This window comes from Cherax quadricarinatus, chromosome 3, assembly GCF_038502225.1.
Source record: "Cherax quadricarinatus isolate ZL_2023a chromosome 3, ASM3850222v1, whole genome shotgun sequence".
NCBI lineage: Eukaryota > Metazoa > Arthropoda > Malacostraca > Decapoda > Parastacidae > Cherax > Cherax quadricarinatus.
Genome location: NC_091294.1, coordinates 70,304,828 through 70,327,280, shown reverse-complemented (window position 1 = coordinate 70,327,280; position 22,453 = coordinate 70,304,828). Strand labels below are relative to the sequence as shown.

General features: G+C 39.3%; 1 protein-coding gene across 2 annotated transcripts in view; it reads right to left on the bottom strand.

Moving 5' to 3' along the window:
* Positions 1 to 990: 990 nt before the first annotated feature.
* The window catches only part of LOC128706624 (RNA-splicing ligase RtcB homolog), a 78,023-nt gene continuing 56,560 nt past the window's right edge, over positions 991 to 22,453 (bottom strand). The window contains exons 10-11 of one of the 2 annotated variants that reach the window (XM_070092252.1): positions 8,133 to 8,297; positions 991 to 1,474 (exon numbers count right to left, since the gene is read on the bottom strand). In XM_070092252.1, the coding sequence (XP_069948353.1) occupies positions 1,247 to 1,474; positions 8,133 to 8,297 (393 nt within the window). In that variant the 3' untranslated portion in view covers positions 991 to 1,246. The remainder of the gene's footprint in view (positions 1,475 to 8,132; positions 8,298 to 22,453) is intronic. The other variant, XM_070092254.1, reaches the window with a different exon arrangement.

Below are 22,453 nucleotides of genomic sequence, written 5' to 3'. Positions count from 1 at the left end.
AATACTTTTATTAACTCCACGCCTTCTAATTTCCACCTGTGCGAAATGGGGGATGTCAAACAGCTGACCAAGCGGCTGAGTGTGTGTTCATTACCCTGAACATTAAAGTGTCCAGGGATCCAGAAAAATTATGACGCCTTTGTTTGCAAGAAATGTGACATAACCAAAGTTGTATACAACAAACAATGGGATGAAGGTACTAAAATTTCTGGATAGTCTGTAATGCATTGTAGGAGTCTGGAATAACTATGAGGTATCAATTTACCATAATCATAACTAAGCGCTAAACCCATAAGGGTCATACAAGGTATTAAAAGTCAGCTGGGATGCTGGCACGGAAGTCAATGAGGTGTTGCAATATAAGCTTTGAAGAAAGACCTGTGGACAACTAAGGGTGCCACTGGGATAAGGGGGTCTGGGAGGAGGTAAAACATGAATACAACTCTCCATAATTAAGGTCCTCGTTTCTCTTTTTTCATAAGAAAAGGGGGATGGGGAAAAAAGCAGCCAAGGAGAAACCCGAGCCCATACATCCCCCTCCTCAGTGTGACAAGCAGTGCTGATACTGCATGGATACATACTTAATATTGTAAGTGTCTTACTCATTTCAAAGTGGAGTGTTCGTAGACAGTTACAGATACTTGCAGGGGACAGGTGTGCAAGTGTATCCTTAATGAATATAAGCCCATTATTATTAGAATAAAAAAAAGGCTAAGCCAAATATAAGCCCAATGAGTACAAATACTCTATTACTTGATCAACAATACACAAGGATTCACTCAGTGAGAACCTACCAAGGTAGGTTAGGTTTGCCTAGTTCTTCCTGTAACGTGATAAAATTTTCCTGAATTAAAGTTCCCATTTAATCAGAACTTGTTCCGTCTAGATGTCCTTGATTTACTCTGTAGCTTACTATCTTTCAAATAGTAAAAAAAAAAAAAAAAATAAATCTTTGTCCCATATACAGGACTTAGAAATAAAATGATAATAAACATTTCTTCAGATATTTAATATTTCACTGTCCCAAAAACAATGAACACTTGTGTTTTCACATGGCACGACTGGTGTGTAATTTGGGAATAATGTGACATTGAGTTGTTTTATTAAAAATGTACATACATACAGCAATATAACATAGCATATGGACAAAAACGTGCATATTTATTAGTGTAAACAGAACAAAGAAACTTAGATAAAAGATCTGAATGAAATCATAAATAAGGATGTAATATATCATGCAATACATTCATCCCTTGATGACAGCTATTGGTCGAAGCTTGATGCATTTCTTGCTGATTCCTGCCGCATGACACGTGTCAACAACATCGGTAACATTCTTGTAAGACTCTGGAGCCTCTTCCATGACTAATTTTGGGGAAGCCACTCTGATGCTTATGCCTTGTTCTTGAAGCTTAATTAAAACATCAGTGTAATCCAGGTTTCTGCGAGACTTGGCACGAGAGAGAGCGCGACCCTGTGAAAACAGTTGAAGAATTTATTACATAAAATTCAGAAGGCAATTAATTAAGCATCTTCAAGAAACTGAATTAATAAAAAAATTCAACACTATCGAGTGTTAATTTAGATGACAAATGCGTTATATAAACCTAAAGTGATATATCTAAGGCCAAGCTGCAAGAGAGGAAGACCCCTTGAAACTGCTCACTTGTACACTTCTATGAGTGTCCTCAACAAATTGTTTTTAATGACACACATGCACATGCAGTCATGTACTGTATATGCATGTGCGCACACGCACACATGCACGCATGCATGCATGCATGCACGCACACACTTGCACAAAAGGGTGAATACAAACATGCAGGTGCAATAAGGTGCATAAAAACAAAGGTACAAATACCTGCTCAAACAGAATAAATAAATTTATTTACTTAAGTACGTATAACCTAAATGACTTTCAATTCAATGTTACCTAACTCACAGTCACCACCTACATGTGTGTTTGCTGCTGCTGCTGCTGCTGCCTTCAAGGAACCTGTCCTCAAGAAGCAACCTACCAGATACTACTAGCCATAAGTCAACCCTGGCCGTAAAATGCGAGCCAGAATTTTAAAGCAACGAATAATTAGGACAGGATTATCATTCTGAGCAAATTTATTTAGTAAAAAGAAATTGATAATAATACTGGACAACAAAAAGGTTGCCTACTGCAGAGGTAGATATACAAGTCTGTTAGAGGTGGTAAATGTATACGGCTTATTGGAGGTAAATATACAGCAAATGTCTGATAAAATGGACTTTCCCCCCAAAGCGGCTGAAACAGACAAAGGCTCAACATGAATGTTTAATGGGGTGTACGGCTAGAATAGCCATGAAGCAGACCAACTCCACTATATCGAATAGCTATCTGGTTCAGTCATGCATTTGATAAAATGGACCGACACTACTTAATTCACAAGTTTGTATGGTCCAAGGGTTATCCTGGGCCCATCCAATCTCACTGTTCCTGGGCAGTAGGGCCAGTGATTGCCTGGGTTAGTGTGTTATTGTCTGCACACACGCTCACACCATTTCATCTCCAATTTTCCTCTAGATTTACTGTGTTTTTATCATTTTATTTAAGAACAATATAAGTTATCAACAATGGCCTTCAAAGGGAAGTGACAGTGCAAAAAAGAAGCATGTAACCTTAACTAAATTAATGAGAAAGCTGGAGGTTGGTGTTTCAGTAGCCCAGATGTGTAAGGGGAGTATGGCATAGCAAAACAAAGTTCTTGGTACCCTCATAATTGAGGAGGATAATGATGATGAAGAGACAGGGGTCACCAAAACTGTCAGCAGTATGAGATGTGATCAATTTTCTCATCGCATACACTGACCTCTCAGACAAGAGAAACGCAGGCTTATTATCAAAACTAAACACTTTTAGGGAAACTGTCACAAGGGAAAAGCATCAGCATGCTAAACAAATTAAGCTGGATTCATTCTTTAAACCTGTTCCTCATTCTACATCTCCCAAACCATCTACCATTAAGCCTGAGTCATCTATGTCTCCACAGCCATCTACATCTTCACCATCTACCTGTCTTCCACACCATCTGTAATGTAGCTACAGGAACTTTACAACTCCATTGGTTCAGGGTAAGTTATTTTGAATTACCACTAGACTTCATGGGAATACTGTACTGTATTGTACATCTATCCACCAGACAAGGGAAGAAAAATTACTATACTGTACTCTATTGTACTGTGCTGTACTTTTAACTCATTTTCTTTTCAGATACATTTAGATGTAATACTGTATTGTACTCTAGTTTATCTTTATTATGTTCAGTAGTCCATCAATACAGCAGACTAAGTCAGTTTTGTTGAGCATTTGTCCATGTCCAGTAGTTGACCAATTAAGCAACTACAAAAAAAAAAACTTATTTCAATACAGTGGCATACAGTACAGTATACAATTATGGTAACTGACATCAATAAACTACTTATACAAAGCCTCTTGTTATTCAAAACATTTCAGGCAGCCTTAAAACTACCTTATAATTGCCAGACAATGAGACATCCACTTAACTGAAACTTTTCAATGTAATGGAATTTTCGATAAATCACACATCTCCTCCTCCTATTAATCCATTTTATTGGATGTTTACTGTATATGAATTACTGGAGGTAAATATATATGACTGTTATTGGAGGTAAATGTATATAACTTACCTAATATCTCAACTCCTTTGAAACATCAAGAATTTCATTCTTATTCTTGACGAATTAGTTAGCTACAACATCTGGTTATCTTTACTTTGTAGACATTTTGCCACTGAATGGCTTTATCAATACATGGACATCATGTGAAGATGAAATACACAGAAAAGACAGTGGAATATGAGGTAATCAGTCCCTCAGCCTAGGAGCAGGTGATGAGTACCATGGCCTTGAAGAATCTGAAGCACAAGCAGGAACACTGACACTTGTATATGTACTGGCATCAGATGAGGTGCAGCAGACGAAGCACTGTCACTAGTGGGTGGGATTTCCCAGTGGAAGCAGGTCATACCAAAGAGTTGGGCCAAGAGTAGGTGTTGCAACCCCTGAATGGGTTACAATGATTATTATGTATATATAATGTATATTACCTTTTCATATAATTTTATATTGCTTATATTTGCGATAATAGCTAAATCGCAAATGTATGACTTTATATTATTATTTGACTGTTATATTGTTATTTAGCTTATGTTGTTAGGATATATATATAATGTGCTCAGTTAGTCTTGATTGTCAAACTACTGTAATTATCGCTTGTCGCTCGTTATACTGCCGGCTTCTGAGCTGCACTTGTCCACGGAGCTATCACGTGATCGAGGGGGGGTGTCCTCACCTCTCGTGAAGTAGTCAGTCTGCTCTAGACTCTCTTGGTGGTTGGACAGATTGTCTGTCTCATTATTCTTGTTAGTTCTGTAGAACTTTGTTCACAGAACATTGTAAAGACTGTGATTTTCGACGTTGTACTGAGGTTGTGTGTCGCTTAGACACTCGGAGTATCTCAGGTCCTTAGCTATAGCTTCTGACCTAATTTTGTACTGGTTCCTGTGTATTGTCACAGTCACAGTTTTACCTATGCTGAACATAGATTCAGTATTATGGGAGTTTTGTAACTTTTGTGGAGGATCTGCAGATGGTCCCTACTTAGTGTCGTTATATTTTCTCCTGTTCCTGATTCTGTGTCGCAGTCGCTTGATATTGCATTGCTATTGGGCTTAGCATTCTTTGTTGTTCAAGCAGACTGTTCGGGTTGCCAGTCGGTCAAGATGTTAGTTTATTTGAGGACTTTGTCAGTCACTTGTTTAAGTCTTATTCGAGTCTTGAGACATAGCTAACTACCTAAGAGCACTTACACGCATACACACTTACTTGTACATATTTGTAATATCTTATTAAATGTTAATGTACCTGACGGTACTTAAGAATTATAAATGTGATATGTGCTTTCAGCACAATAATATTGAACTCGAGAGATTGATTTTATTTTGATTGCTGTGATTTAATTTACTTTGATAATATACCTCTAGACAACTTACTACTTAATAAATTTATTAAATTTTAATTTCTCTAGTTAGTAGCCTACCAGTTGTAATCCTAAAGCACTATTGAACCATACTGAATTTTAATGGATAATTGGAAAAGGATACTGACTACTTGTTACGAAAACCCAGTAACAGGCTGGATGCTAGAAGGGCAGTCCTTTCTAGTATTCACTGGAGATCTCTAAGCTTTTAGAATCGCGTTTTTTGTAACAGTAGGTAAGTAGGGTGTGAAGATGTCTCGTTTACAAAGATTCCATAATGTTGCTGTGTCTGACAAATTGTATATCAGTAGTATACAGTACCAACAAATTATCGGTATTGCTTCACAAAATCATAACACAGTTTTAAACACACCTGGCCTTGAGCTTTACGATTCACTTGCCATAGGTTCAAACCCCACCCATTCAGTGGTTTATTTTTTTTTTTTCAACAAGTCGGCCGTCTCCCACCGAGGCAGGGTGACCCAAAAAGAAAGAAAATCCCCAAAAAGAAAATACTTTCATCATCATTCAACACTTTCACCTCACTCACACATAATCACTGTTTTTGCAGAGGTGCTCAGAACACAACAGTTTAGAAGCATACACGTATAAAGATACACAACATATCCCTCCAAACTGCTAAGATCCCAAAACCCCTCCTTTAGAGTGCAGGCATTGTACTTCCCATTTCCAGGACTCAAGTCCGGCTATATAAAAATAACCGGTTTCCCTGAATCCCTTTACTAAATATTACCCTGCTCACACTCCAACAGATCGTCAGATCCCAAATACCATTCGTCTCCATTCACTCCTATCGAACACGCTCATGCACGCCTGCTGGAAGTCCAAGCCCCTCACCCACAAAACCTCCCTTACCCCTTCCTTCTCCTACAGATTTAAATGCTCTCCATGTCATTCTACTTTGATCCATTCTCTCTAAATGACCAAACCACCTCAACAACCCCTCTTCAGCCCTCTGACTAATACTTTTATTAACTCCACACCTTCTCCTAATTTTCACACTCCGAATTTTCTGCATAATATTTACACTACACATTGCCCTTAGACAGGACATCTCCACTGCCTCCAACCATCTAATCGCAGCTGCATTCACAAACTAAGCTTCACACCCATATAAGAGTATTGGTACTACTGTACTTTCATACATTCCCTTCTTTGCCTCCATAGATAACGTTTTTTTTGACTCCACATATACCTCAACGCACCACTCACCTTTTTTCCTTCATCAATTCTATGATTAACCTCATCCTTCATAAATCCATCCGCCGACACGTCAACTCCCAAGTATCTGAAAACATTCACTTCCTCCATACTCCTCCTCCCCAATTTGATATCCAATTTTTCTTTATCTAAATCATTTGATACCCTCATCACCTTACTCTTTTCTATGTTCACTTTCAACTTTCTACCTTTACACACACTCCCAAACTCATCCACTAACCTTTGCAATTTTTCTTTAGAATCTCCCATAAGCACAGTATCATCAGCAAAAAGTAACTGTGTCAATTCCCATTTTGTATCTGATTCCCCATAATTTAATCCCACCCCTCTCCCGAACACCCTAGCATTTACTTCTTGTACAACCCCATCTATAAATATATTAAACAACCATGGTGACATTACACATCCCTGTTTAAGACCTACTTTTACTGGGAAGTAGTTTAATGTACAGTGGTTTAATGTACATGTTTATTCTTCTTTGCAGTTCCAGAATCAATTACATTCCTCTTGGGAGCCATTGTCATCATCCAGACAAAATCAATGATGAAAATATCAAGTCTATTCACAAACACAGGCCAAGTGTGGTACTGGACGTGTGCAGACAAAGCACTGGATGAGGGAGACTGTACATTACATAGGCCTCCCCATAGGACAATGGACTCTCCCTGATGCTCACTGAGACAGAGGAGAAAGACTGCGGAGCATGCCACATTTTCTCCTACATGTGCTCCACCATGTAGACAATTTTTACAGAGTGATCACCAAAAACATACTGCAGTTTTGCAACCATGTTAGAATGAAAACATGTTGACAGATCATGTGTTATCCAATGGGGTACTATAACTAGGAACTGGGTCAGTTTGAGCAATAGAATTGGCCTAAAATAGAACTCAGAGTGCATTTGCTGATGCACATATTGCACCCAGATCGACAAATTTGCACCTTTATAAATCCATGAGTTTTCAGTAAATTTTACATTTTTTGATGTCATTACCTTCAGAAAAAGATTCTCTACCATTTCCGTATTTTTTTAAATTGCAAAACTGACAGGACCTTTAATTTCAGTGGAAGTGACGGTTAAAGTATTAACCGTGACAGTCTTGGACAACTCAGAACACACCTCTGGTAATAGCACAGGTGTCTAAGGAAAAATGGAGTTCACTTCACTTAAAATTGACTTAATGATTTCTCAGTAAAGCATCCTGACAGTTAAACTGGGGTGAACAGTATAAATAGAAAATATTTCTTATAAATCTATAGGGGAAGGAAGGAGGGGTAGGGGTTGTCCTCGAAAGGGTTGGAAAGAGGGGGTAAAGGAGGTTTTGTGGGCGAGAGGCTTGGACTTTCAGCAAGCGTGCATGAGCGTGTTAGATAGGAGTGAATGGAGACGAATGATACTTGGGACCTGACGATCTGTTGGAGTGCGAGCAGGGTAATATTTAGTGAAGGGATTCAGGGAAACCGGTTATTTTCATACAGTCGGACTTGAGTCCTGGAAATGGGAAGTACAATGCCTGCACTTTAAAGGAGGGGTTTGGGATATTGGCAGTTTGGAGGGATATGTTGTGTATCTTTATACGTATATGCTTCTAAACTGTTGTATTCTGAGCACCTCTGCAAAAGCAGTGATAATGTGTGAATGTGGTGAAAGTGTTGAATGATGATGAAAGTATTTTCTTTTTGGGGATTTTCTTTCTTTTTTTGGGTCACCCTGCCTCGGTGGGAGACGGCCGACTTGTTGAAGAAAAAAAAAAATAAAAAAATAAAATGAGAAATATTTTATTGAAAATCTTAATAACCAGTGTGCTTTGGGAAAAAACAGATACTGTAAAAGGGTTAAATGAAGAAATTGATGACTTACAGCACCATGGCATGTTGATCCAAAAGTTTCCATCATACCCTGCTCAGTTCCTGTTAATACATAGGAACAAGTGCCCATTGTTCCACCAATTAGCACAGGTTGTCCTGTCAGCTGATAATCAACAGGAATTAGAGGATGGTGTGGAGGGAAGGCCCGAGTCGAACCCTGTTAGTAAAAAAAAAAAATTATTATTGTAATTCCTATACTAATTTCAGTTTTTAACTAGTGTAACAATAATACTATACTATACAATACTTTCATATTATCTTCACTTGTAATACACAAATAACCCACACACAGGAGAAAAACTTGTGACGATGTTTCAGTCAGACTTGAACCATTAACCAGTCACACACTAGTTAATGGTCCAAGTTGGAACATTAACTAGAGTCACAAGTTTCTTTCTCCTATGTGTAGATTATTTGTGTAATGTTGCAGTCATGGTACTATGCCTTTTTATTCTTTATTCACTTGTAAGATTCCACACAAGAATCAATTAAAAATAAGAAGCAGGTCCAAGGATAAAAGTTTAACCCTGGTGATGGTACTGTATAACAGTCAATATCCAGAAGAACTTGGTCCAGAGCCCTTTTGAATCAGATTGCATTTTGAACTAGAAAATCCAAAAAAACATTGGGGAATTAAAAATAATGTCTGCTGCCAGACCCAATTTGTTGATACAGCACAATACATTACTATGTTGTGGTTGAGCAGTAGTGACTCAAGGTGGCCATATGCTTTTATATGGACCATAGAGCACTACCTGAAGGTAGTAAATTTACTAACTGGTACTGCATTATTTTCTTTGACACTGAATGAGAAAAACTAAAATACACATACAGTGGACCCTTGGTTATCAGCTGTAATCCATTCCAGAAGGTCGGCTGATAACCGAAATGGCCGAAAACCGAATTAATATTTCCCATAAGAATTAATGGAAATACAATTAATCCGTTCCAGACAAAAATATTCACAAAAAAATAATTTTTTTAACAATTATGTAAGTTTTACATACCTTTATTGAAGGCTAATGCTGGCTTCTGGAAGACAGGAAGAGGAAAGAGGGAGGAGTTAGTGTTTGGAAGGGGAATCCCCCTCCATAAAGACTTTAGGTAGCGAAGCCTTCTCTGGAGTTACTTCCCTTCTTTGTCTTTTAATACTACTAGGACCAGCTTGAGAGTCACTGGACCCCTGTATCACAACAAATCTGTCCATAGAGGTCTGTTTCTGGCATCTCTCTAAGATTTCCGTGAAGTGAGACAGGGTTTTGTCACTGAACATGTTGCAGATATGGCTTGTTTCAGCTTGGTCAGGGTGGTGGTTCTCTACAAAAGCATGCACCCTACTCTACATTGCACACACCTCTTTAATTTGTCATTTACTGCTACAGTACATTCATTACCAACCTTAAAATATTTGTAGTCTTAATGTAGGGCAAGAGGTGAGTAGTATTTATTTGTAGGAAGTCAGTGTAGGTAGCAGTAGATGTAGGTACAGTACACATATGTAGCCCCCTCCCCCTCTGGGCTACACTACACAGCTATATTACAATACACAGACATATTACACTACACAGCCATATTATTACCATGTTCACCGAGTTTAATCGTTTCTAACAACTACCTTTAGATGCCATCATAAACAAAGGGAGAAGTAATGAATAATTCATGCCAAGAATTGTAAACAAATGCATATGAAGGGCGGTTACTGCACCAGTCGCCAGATTCACAGTTTTCTCTAACGCTGCATCAGAGAAAATGTAATGTTTACTCTCCAATATACATTGCATATAATAAACACTGGATGTTTATATGCTATGTAATGTGTTTCTTACATAATTTTGAAGAAAATATCATAGATGGATTAATGAAAATGTCTATATTAACGTAAAATAAGACATTTAATGTGAAAAAGAGTGATTATTAATATACATTGCATATAATAAACACTGCATGTTTATATGTTATGTAACATGTTTCTTACATAATTTTGAAGAAGATATACTAGATGGATTAATGAAAATGTCTATATTAACATTAAATAAGACATTTAATGTACCAGTGATTATTATTAATAATCGCATATAAACACCATGTTTTCATATACAGTGGACCCCCGGTTAACGATATTTTTTCACTCCAGAAGTATGTTCAGGTGCCAGTACTGACCGAATTTGTTCCCATAAGAAATATTGTGAAGTAGATTAGTCCATTTCAGACCCCCAAACATACATGTACAAACGCACTTACATAAATACACTTACATAATTGGTCGCATTCGGAGGTAATCGTTATGCGGGGGTCCACTGTACTATGTAACGTGTTTCTTTCAGCCCATGGTTGCTTATTTTGCAGTTGTACTCGATCAATAACCACAAAAAACAATGGATTATAGCAAAATGTTTGGATGAATGAGCAGAAGTTTCCTCACTCGCATAGAGACAAAGCCAAACTTACTCGCAAGCGGTCCCAGCCGATGGATTTACGCCTCCCAAATGGCTGATAACAGAATTAACAGCCGATAACCGGGCGCCGAAAAACCGGCCGATAACTGAGTTGGCCGATAACTGAACTGGCCAATAACCGGGGGTCCACTGTACTATATAGGGGCGATATATAATATATATGCACAATAGTGCCCCTGTGTCACAAAACCAAAAAAAATAGCCAAGTAGCTTGCTGAGAAAAATATTGAGGTTTTACAGTGGCTGGAGAATAGTCCAGATCTCAATCCTATTAAGAATACCCAGAATATAATCAAAAAGAAAATAGAATCCTGCCACATTTCATTCATATCATGACTTAAGAAATCGTAATGACACGATTGCAAATAAACCATACCCCCGGCCGGGATTGAACCCGCGGTCATAGAGTCTCAAAACTCCAGCCCGTCGCGCTAACCACTAGACCAGCTAGCCACAATAAGATTCATCCAACTATGGTGTAGAAATATACCTAGTTGGATGAATCTTATTGTGGCTAGCTGGTCTAGTGGTTAGCGCGACGGGCTGGAGTTTTGAGACTCTATGACCGCGGGTTCAATCCCGGCCGGGGGTATGGTTCATTCATATCATGCCTGCAGCAGATCATGGACATTTCGGTCAACCAGTTATCCAATGATTACTTCAGCAAGTGTTTAGAGCTACACACTCAGTGGCCACTTTATTAGGTAAACCCTTCTAATACTGGGTAGGGATCTCTTCCCTTTACCCTCATAACAGCCTCAATTCTTGTATACAGTATGACATTCTAGTATCCATTCAGTACGTTTTATTCCTTAGTTATGACCTCTTATTCTGCTACTTTAGGTGTTAAGAATCTTCTTTATCAACTTTCTCATATCTTTTTACAATCTTCTGTATCTTCTTTTGACTCATACCAGCCAAAGATGGTATATACAATTCTTTCAGCTTTTCTATGTAAATTATATTTTTTGTTTTGTTTTGAGGATCGGGACCCATTACATGGCTCATCTTTAGACTATCGTGTTTGTCTGTTCTAAAATACAAACATTATCCAACATGATTTTTTTTTTCTTAACCCCTAAATGGTCCAAACGTATACATACACGTTCTCTTGCCCAGTGCCCCGAATATTTTGAAAAATAAAAAAAGAGCTTTTTATTGAAATAGAGAAAATTTTTCTGAGCGTTATAGGATTAAAATAAAAAAAAATTAGGGTCAGTACTTACCGAGATATGAGGCTGCAAAGTTGGCAGTTACTGCTCGCCTGACGGCAACATCGAGTCCTACCACTTGCAGAAGTGTTGCCAATATACCTTTTTTCTCATTTTTATATTTTATATAATTTTTATGTTCTGATAATTGCAATTTATGGTAGTTCTTGTCATTTCATAACCAATTTGTTCTGGCACTAATACTGGGTACTGAAATTGTATTCAAATTGTCACAAACACATTGACAGGTGGGCATTTACACCTGCCTTGATCATTTACTATTGTCTAGGAATATATACAAAGTATTTATAGGTCCCAGCAATGTTTTGGATACATGGGAGTATAGAAGAAGAAGGATGAAGAAGGAAGAAGGAAAAAGAAAGTAGTAGTTCCCTTGAAGTATGATGCCAGTAACAAGCATCCAGGAGGGCAGTGATAAGAAAAGGGATGACATCTGATGGGCGCCTGGAGGGAGCAGAGATAAGATTAGATAAGGGATGACATTTGATGGGCACCTTCGAGGGTGCAAAGATAAGGGATGACATTTGATGGGCTCCTGCAGGGTAGAGATAAGACGAGATAAAGGGTGATATTTGACAAGCGTCGGCATCTCTGTCTCTGCTTATCCATATCTCTGTCTTGTCTCTGTCTGCTTCTCTCTCTTTCTGTCTGTTTCTCTGTTTCTGTCTGTCTGTTTCTGTCTGTCTGTCTCTCTCTCTGTCTCTCTCTCTGTCTCTCTGTCTGTCTCTGTCTGTCTGTCTCTCTCTCTGTCTGTCTGTCTCTCTGTCTGTCTCTCTGTCTCTCTCTCTGTCTGTCTGTCTCTCTGTCTGTCTGTCTCTCTGTCTGTCTCTCTGTCTGTCTGTCTGTCTCTCTCTCTGTCTGTCTCTCTGTCTGTGTCTCTCTCTCTCTCTCTCTCTCTCTGTCTCAGAGAGAGCCTCTGTGAATCAACAGGAATTCTCATGCATTATATCTACAAGCACAGTCGCCTGTGTCCCACCGAGGCAGGGTGGCCCAAAAAGAAGGAAAATCCCCAAAAAGAAAATACTTTCATCATTCAACACTTTCACCCCACACACAATCACTGTTTTTGCAGAGGTGCCCAGAACACAACAGTTTAGAAGCATATACGTATAAAGATACAACATATCCCTCCAAACTGCCAATATCCCAAACCCCTCTTTTAAAGTGCAGGCATTGTACTTTCCATTTCCATTACTCAAGTCCAGCTACATAAAAATAACCAGTTTCCCTGAATCCCTTCACTAAATATTACCCTGCTCACACTCCAACAGCTTGTCAGGTCCCAAATACCATTCGTCTCCATTCACTCCTATCTAACACGCTCACGCACGCTTGCTGGAAGTCCAAGCCCCTTACCCACAAAACCTCCTTTACCCCCTCTCTCCAACCCTTTCGAGGACGACCCCTACCCCGCCTTCCTTCCCCTATAGATTTATATGCTTTCCATGTCATTCTACTTTGATCCATTCTCTCTAAATGACCAAACCACCTCAACAACCCCTCTTCTGCCCTCTGACTAATACTTTTATTAACTCCACACCTTCTCCTAATTTCCACACTCCGAATTTTCTGCATAATATTTACACCACACATTGCCCTTAAACAGGACATCTCCACTGCCTCCAACCGTCTCCTCGCTGCTGCATTTACCACCCAAGCTTCACACCCATATAAGAGTGTTGGTACTACTATACTTTCATACATTCCCTTCTTTGCCTCCATAGATAACGTTTTTTGACTCCACATATACCTCAACGCACCACTCACCTTTTTTCCTTTATCAATTCTATGATTAACCTCATCCTTCATAAATCCATCCGCCGACACGTCAACTCCCAAGTATCTGAAAACATTCACTTCTTCCATACTACTCCTCCCCAATTTGATATCCAATTTTTCTTTATCTAAATCATGACATCCTCATCACCTTACTCTTTTCTATGTTCACTTTCAACTTTCTACCTTTACACACATTCCCAAACTCATCCACTAACCTTTGCAATTTTTCTTTAGAATCTCCCATAAGCACAGTATTATCAGCAAAAAGTAACCGTGTCAATTCCCATTTTGAATTTGATTCCCCATAATTTAATCCCACCCCTCTCCCAAACACCCTAGCATTTACTTCCTTTACAACCCCATCTATAAATATATTAAACAACCATGGTGACATTACACATCCCTGTTTAAGACCTACTTTTACCGGGAAGTAGTCTCCCTCTCTTCTACACACCCTAATCTGAGCCTCACTATCCTCATAAAAACTTTTTATAGCATTTAATAACTTACCACCTATTCCATATACTTGCAACATCTGCCACATTGCTCCTCTATCCACTATCATATGCCTTTTCTAAATCCATAAATGCAATAAAAACTTCCCTATCTTTATCTAAATACTGTTCACATATATGCTTCAATGTAAACACCTGATCTACACATCCCCTACCCACTCTAAAACCTCCTTGCTCATCCGCAATCCTACATTCTGTCTTACCTCTAATTCTTTCAATTATAACCCTACCGTACACTTTTCCTGGTATACTCAGTAAGCTTATTCCTCTATAATTTTTACAGTCTCTTTTGTCCCCTTTCCCTTTATATAAAGGGACTATACATGCTCTCTGCCAATCCCTAGGTACCTTCCCCTCTTTCATACATTTATTAAACAAAAGTACCAACCACTCCAACACTATATCCCCCCCTGCTTTTAACATTTCTGTCATGATCCCATCAGTCCCAGCTGCTTTACCCCCTTTCATTTTACGTAATGCCTCACGTACCTCCCCCACACTTACATTCTGCTCTTCTTCACTCCTAAAAGATGGTATACCTCCCTGACCAGTGCATGAAATTACTGCCTCTGTTTCTTCCTTAACATTTAAAAGTTCCTCAAAATATTCTTGCCATCTACCCAATACCTCCATCTCCCCATCTACTAACTCCCCTACTCTGTTTTTAACTGAAATCCATATTTTCCCTAGGCTTTCTTAACTTGTTTAACTCACTCCAAAATTTTTTCTTATTTTCATTAAAATTTCTTGACAGTGCCTCTCCCACTCTATCATCTGCTCTCCTTTTGCACTCTCTCACCACTCTCTTTACCTTTCTTTTACTCTCCATATACTCTGCTCTTCTTATAACACTTCTGCTTTGTAAAAACCTCTCATAAGCTACCTTTTTCTCTTTTATCACACCCTTTACTTCATCATTCCACCAATCACTCCTCTTTCCTCCTGCCCCCACCCTCCTATAACCACAAACTTCTGCCCCACATTCTAATACTGCATTTTTAAAAACTATTCCAACCCTCTTCAACCCCCCGCCCACTACTCATCTTTGCACTAGCCCACCTTTCTGCCAATAGTCGCTTATATCTCACCCGAACTTCCTCCTCCCTTAGTTTATACACTTTCACCTCCCTCTTACTTGTTGTTGCCACCTTCCTCTTTTCCCATCTACCTCTTACTCTAACTGTAGCTACAACTAAATAATGATCCGATATATCAGTTGCCCCTCTATAAACATGTACATCCTGGAGCCTACCCATCAACCTTTTATCCACCAATACATAATCTAATAAACTACTTTCATTACGTGCTACATCATACCTTGTATATTTATTTATCCTCTTTTTCATAAAATATGTATTACTTATTACCAAATTTCTTTCTACACATAGCTCAATTAAAGGCTCCCCATTTACATTTACCCCTGGCACCCCAAATTTACCTACTACTCCTTCCATAACATTTTTACCCACTTTAGCATTGAAATCCCCAACCACCATTACTCTCACACTTGATTCAAAACTCCCCACGCATTCACTCAACATTTCCCAAAATCTCTCTCTCTCCTCTACACTTCTCTCTTCTCCAGGTGCATACACGCTTATTATAACCCACTTTTCACATCCAATCTTTATTTTACTCCACATAATCCTTGAATTAATACATTTATAGTCCCTCTTTTCCTGCCATAGCTTATCCTTCAACATTATTGCTACTCCTTCTTTAGCTCTAACTCTATTTGAAACCCCTGACCTAATCCCATTTATTCCTCTCCACTGAAACTCTCCCACCCTCTTCAGCTTTGTTTCACTTAAAGCCAGGACATCCAGCTTCTTCTCATTCATAACATCCACAATCATTTCTTTCTTATCATCTGCACAACATCCACGCACATTCAGACTTCCCACTTTGACAATTTTCTTCTTCTTATTCTTTTTAGTAATCTTTACAGGAAAAGGGGTTACTAGCCCATTGTTCCCGGCATTTTAGTTGACTTTTACAACACGCATGGCTTACGGAGGAAAGATTCTTATTCCACTTCCCCATGGATATAAAAGGAAAAGTAATAAGACCAAGAACTATTAAGATAAAATCAAAGAAAACTCAGATGAGTGTGTATAAATAAACGTGTACATGTATGTGTAGTGTGACCTAAGTGTAAGTAGAAGTAGCAAGACGTGCCTGTAATCTTGCATATTTATGAGACAGACAAAAGACACCAGCAATCCTACCATCATGTAAGACAATTACAGGCTTTCGTTTTACACTCACTTGGCAGGACGGTAGTACCTCCCTGGGTGGTTGCTGTCTACCAACATATATATATATATATATATATATATATATATATATATATATATATATATATATATATATATATATATATATATATAAATAAATATATATAATATATATAATATATAATATATAATATATATATATATATAATATATAATATATATATATATATAAATATATATATATATATCCTAGGTAGTAGGTTGGTAGACAGCAACCGCCCAGGGAGGTACTACCGTCCTGCCAAGTGAGTGTAAAACGAAAGCCTGTAATTGTTTTACATGATGGTAGGATTGCTGGTGTCTTTTGTCTGTCTCATAAATATGCAAGATTACAGGTACGTCTTGCTACTTCTACTTACACTTAGGTCACACTAAACATACATGTACAAGCATATATATACACACCCCTCTGGGTTTTCTTCTATTTTCTTTCTAATTCTTGTTCTTGTTTATTTCCTCTTATCTCCATGGGGAAGTGGAACAGAATTCTTCCTCTGTAAGCCATGCGTGTTGTAAGAGGCGACTAAAATGCCGGGAGCAAGGGGCTAGTAACCCCTTCTCCTGTATATATTACTAAATTTAAAAGGAGAAACTTCAGTTTTTTCTTTTGGGCCACCCCACCTCAGTGGGATACGGCTGGTACGTTGAAAGAAGAAGAAGATATATATATATATATATATATATATATATATATATATATATATATATATATATATATATATATATATATATAAATATATAAATATATATATATATATATATATATATATATATAAATATATAAATATATAAATATATAAATATATAAATATATAAATATATATATATAAATATATAAATATATATATATAAATATATATATATATAAATATATATATATATAGAAGAAAAACTTTATAAAACTGGGATGCTTAAAGATTTATCAGATCACTTTCAGTTGAAACCACTTGAGAGTAAAAGGTAGATGGGATAAAAAGGAGAATAGAAGCCCCAGGAAGAGGGGGAAGGTTTATAAACAAAAAAAGAGGAGGCAGTTGGGGTAAGATAAAAACAGCTATTGGAGGATAGAGGGGCCCAATGAGAGCAAAGGAAAGGGGGTCAAGAGGTAGGGGGTAGGTTTAAAATGTATTTTGGGGAGTGTTCAGCAAAATTTTCCAGTTACGGGGAAAGGGGGCAGGAGGGAAGAGGAGCATTGGGAAATAAATTTTAAAGAGAGCAGTGGGGAAAAAAATTTAAAGAATGAGAATTTTTTACAAAGTAGAAGTGATGCAAGGAGGGAAGGGGAAGGGAGAAAGAGAAAGAAGAGGGGGTAAGCAAAAAAAGAGAGCAAATAGAGAGTGGGTGGATGTTTTTATTATTTTATTATCAAAAGGGCCGATTCCCCACCAAGGGGGGGGCCCCAAAGGTCCACCATCATTCACCCCATCACTGTTTCCCAGGGGGGTTTTTTACACCATTTTTTAAACTGCAACTTTTCATTCCCCTTCAGCGCAGGGAAATTGTACTTCCCATTTTCCGGGACTCAAGTCCGGCCTCCCGGGGTTTCCGAACCCCTTCATAAATGTTATTTTGCTCACACCCCAAAGCGAAATATTAAAACCATTTGTCTCCATTCACCCTATCAAACACGCCACGCATGCCTGCAGAAGTCCAAGCCCCCCGACACAAAAAACCCCCTTTTCCCTCCTCCAACCCTTCCTAGGCCGACCCTACCCCGCCCTTTCCCCCAAAAAGACTGATTTCACTCTTGAAGTCAAATTTTCCCGGGGCCCCTTCTCTCTACATGTCCCCAAACCACCCAACAAACCCCTTTCCCCAGGGCCCCCTGGGCAACAGTTTTGGAATCCCGCACCTCCTCCCAACTTCCAAAAATACGACTTCGATTATATTCACACCCATTCCCCAGAAGGGCATTTCCACTGCCCCCCACCCCCCCTGCAAAATTCCCCTCACCCACGCCACACCCAAAAAGAGCCCCTTTGGGAAAAAATTTCTCAAAATTCCCCTTTTCCCCGGGGGCAAAGTTCTTTGTTTCCAAGACTCCTTCCCCACCACCTTTTTTCCCCAACAATTTATATTCCCCCTCATTTTTCATAGACCCATCCGCTGACACGCCCCCTCCCAAATTCGAATAATGCTCATCTCCCTCCCCTCTCTCCCCCCCAATCTGATATTCAACCTTTTACCCCCAATCTTTTTTTTTCCTCATAATTTCCTTTTTCCTTTAAATTTACCTTTTTAATTTTTTTCTTTGCACACCCTTTCAAATTAAACCACCAAACTTTTGCAACTTTCTTCGGAAACTCCCAAGAGCACAGTGTTTAGCAAAAAAGTTTTACAACCCCACTTTGTGTGTGATTCTTTTTTCTTTTAATCCACGCCTTTCCCAAAACCCGATTTATTTCTTAAACCCCCTCTATAAATATTTAAAAAACCAAGGTGACATCACACATCCTTTTTCAAGTTTTTAAAGGGGATTCAAGTTTAAAAAAAGCCCCAGAGAACAAATGGGTTTGTCAGTTAAAAAAAAGAGGGGAGTTATTAAATGGAGAGTTAGAGGGATTTTGGGGAAAATGGAAAATATTTTTAGGGGAAATTTTTAAATGTTGATGAAGTTTGGAAAACTGTGATTTCGGAAAGGGCGGGGGAAAAAAATCTTGTAGGGGGGAGGAAAACCCGTTTGGGGTGGGGGGTTCAGAGGCAGAGGGAAAATGGGAAAGGGGGAAGGCAAAGGGGTTGATGGGATAAAGAAAAAATGTTTGGGGAGGTGGGGGTATATTTAAAGGGGTTGGGCAATTTTTTAAAAAATGTATGGAAGAGGGAAAGGGACCCAGGGGTTGGAGAGAGATGAAGTTCCCTTTTTATAAAGGCAAAAGGGGGTAAAAAAAGAGTGCAAAAAATTTTAGGGGGTAAGTCTGAGGTAACCCGGTAAAGGGGTATGGTAGAGTTATAATTGAAAGAATTAAGAGTAAGACGGAGAATAGGGAAACAGATGAACAAGGAGGCTTTAGGGGTATGTGTGGGCCAGGTGTTTAAGGGAAAAATATAAGGAACAGTATTTAGATAAGGCCAAAAAGGTCTTTTGGGATTTTGGGGTTTGGGGAAAAAGGGGATGACAGGGGATAGGGGCAAATGTTAAAATGTTTGGGGTATGGTGTAGGAGGTGGGACTGGAAAAGAAGGTTTTTTTCGAAGATAGTGAGGCCGAGAGTATGTAGGAAAAAAAGGGAAATTTTTTCCCAGTAAAGTAGGCCTTAGAAAGGATGTGATTCACCGTGGTTGTTTAATATATTTATAGATGGGGTTGTGGGAATTTTAAATGCAGGGTCTTGGAAAAGAGGCTGGAGAAAGAAAAGAATCACACAAAAGGGGAGTTTAAGCTGCTTTTTGCTGATGACCCCTGTCCCTTTTGGGGAGATTTAAAGAGAAGTTGCAGAGTTTTGGGATAAAATTTGGTGGGGTGTAAAAGAAGAAAATTAAAGGGAATACGGGAAAAGAAGGTTATGAGGATAAAAAAAAAGATTAGGGGATGAAAGATTGAATATCAGAGGGGGGGGAGAGGGGTTGGGGGAGGGGGAAGGGCAGATTTTTGGGGGGTGGAGGGCCAGCGGATGGGTCTATGAAAGATGAGGTGAATCATAAATTTATGAGGGGAAAAAAGTGAGTGGTAAAAAAGAAGTCTGTGGAGACAAAGAACTTGCCTTTGGGGGCAAAGAGGGGAATGTATGAGAGTAGTTTAAAACGCCTTATATTGGGGTGAAGCATGGGGGATGAATGCTGCAGGGGAGGAGAAGGCTGGGGGCAGGGGGGATGCCTGTCTGAGGGCAATGTGTGGGGGAATATAATGCAGAGAATTCGAGTTTGGAAGTTAGGAGGAGGTGCGGGAACCCAAAAATGTTGTCCAGAGGGCTGAGGAAGGGGTTGAGGTGGTTCAGACATGGAGAGAATGGGGGCCAAACAGGAAAAACTTCAAGGTATCAGTCTGGGGGGAAGGGGAAAGGGGGGGAGGGGGCCCGGCCCCAGGGGAAAAGGGTTGGGGGAGAGGGGGAAAAGGGGGTTTTTGGTGGGGGCTTGGGCTTCCAGCAGGTAATGATGAGCTGTTTGATGGGAGTGAATGGAGACAAATGGTTTTTAATACTTGAGGGGTTTGGAGGGTGAGCAAAGTAACATTTTTTAAAAGGGGGGTTCGGGAAATGGGCAGGCCGGGATTTGAGTCCTGGGGAAGGGGGAAGAAAGGGTCCCAACTCTAAAGGGAGGGATGAAGTTGCAGTTTAAAATTGTAGTGTAAAGCACCCTTTTTTGGAAAGAAAATTGATGGAGTGAATGAGGGGAAAGTTTTTCTTTTTGGGCCCCCCCTTTTGGGGAATGGGCCAGTGTGATAAAATAATAAAAAAAATATTTCATATAGTGGGACTTGAGTCCGGGAAAAAGTACAATGCCTGAATTTTTAAAGGAGGGGTTTGGGAATTGGAGTTTGGGGGGAATGTTGTGTATCTTTATACGAAAATTGGCCCCCCAAAAATTTCCATGGATCACATACCCATTTTTTCCCATACTTTTACTTTAATGGGGAAAATTTTTTGCCCCGGATACCGAAAAAAACCCGGCCACCGACCCCGAGACGTCCCACGTGCGCCCCCCAGCCTCACTTTGGCCGCCCGTCCATTGTTTAAGGGCAGCCCCCAATAACATCCGCATACACTCTGAATATTTGGGAATTACGGGTTTTTTTGCGGTTTTTTTTGGAAAAAGGCGGGCCCCCAAGAAAGTTTTAGTCCCAACCTGACCCAAATTAAGGGTAGGGATACCCTTGAAATGAAAAAAGGGGATCATTGATGGGGAAAGTGGAGGGCAAATTGGACCTAGTCTTTTTAAAAAGAAACCCCAATCAACCATCGCTATTTATTGGGGGCACCAAAAGACAATCAAGGAAGCTGTTTGAAAAGGTTTAACTGTTTTTTCAAACAAAGATCGCAAGTGATGGAAGATGTTGAAAACACTTATTGGGGGATAAATGAAAACAGCTAGCAGGAGAAGCGCCTTCAACCCATCATAGGGGAAAAGGTTTAGAAGTTGCATGAGGATTTAAAAAAAAAAGGCCCCGCAACTAGTGATGATGTGGGGGAAATTTTAAGGCCAGCAAAGGTTGGTTTGAGAGATTTGCAATTTTAGGGCATCCATATGTGAAAAGGAGGGTGGGGCTCCCGTTCGACCAAAAGCAGCGGGAAAAATAAAAAGGGGAATTCATGATATAAAAACGGGAAGGGACTGAAACCTGAAAAATGTTTAATTGTGATAAAAACAGGCCTGTTCGGGAAGAAAATGCCAAGCGGGACCCATTACTCAGGAGGAAAAGGCACTCCCGGGACATTTTTTTCCATGAAAGACAGGCTTACTTTTTTGGGGATGGGGCCAATGCTAGGGGTGATTGAAAAGGGAAGTTTTTTTTGGTATCACTTAAAAACCCCCAGAGCGTCAAAAAAGAATGTCCTAAAGGATAATTTGTGTGTGCTGTGGGGGGAAAAACAGTAAGGTAAAATTTGAAAATTTTTCTATAACTGGTTACCCCTTCATTTCCCCCCAAATTAAAAAGTTTCCCCCAACTAAAAAAGAAATTAGAATTTAAATGCCCCCGGTTTTAACAATGCCCCTGGTCATCCAAGAGGGGCAGAGCGACTTTATGGGGACATAAAATTTCATTAACATCAAGTTTTTGCCTCCTAAAACCACCCCCCCTGCAGCCCAGGGGCCAGCAGGTTATTTCCAACTCAAGAAAACTGTACACAAAAGCTCTGTTTGAAAGGTGCTTGAAAATGACCCCAGAAACTAAACCCTGACTAAGAGATTTTTTGGAGAGATCATTTTAAATTTTCCTAAATTTTTAAACCTTATAGGTAAGGTTTTGGGAGGAAGTGACTGGAGGCCCCAAAACTGGGGGAAAAAAAACGGGTGGCCAGAATTTTAGAAAAAGGGTTTTTAAGGGTTTGAGGCAAACCCCTGAGAGGATTATGCCAGTTTGAGGAATCCATTGTAAT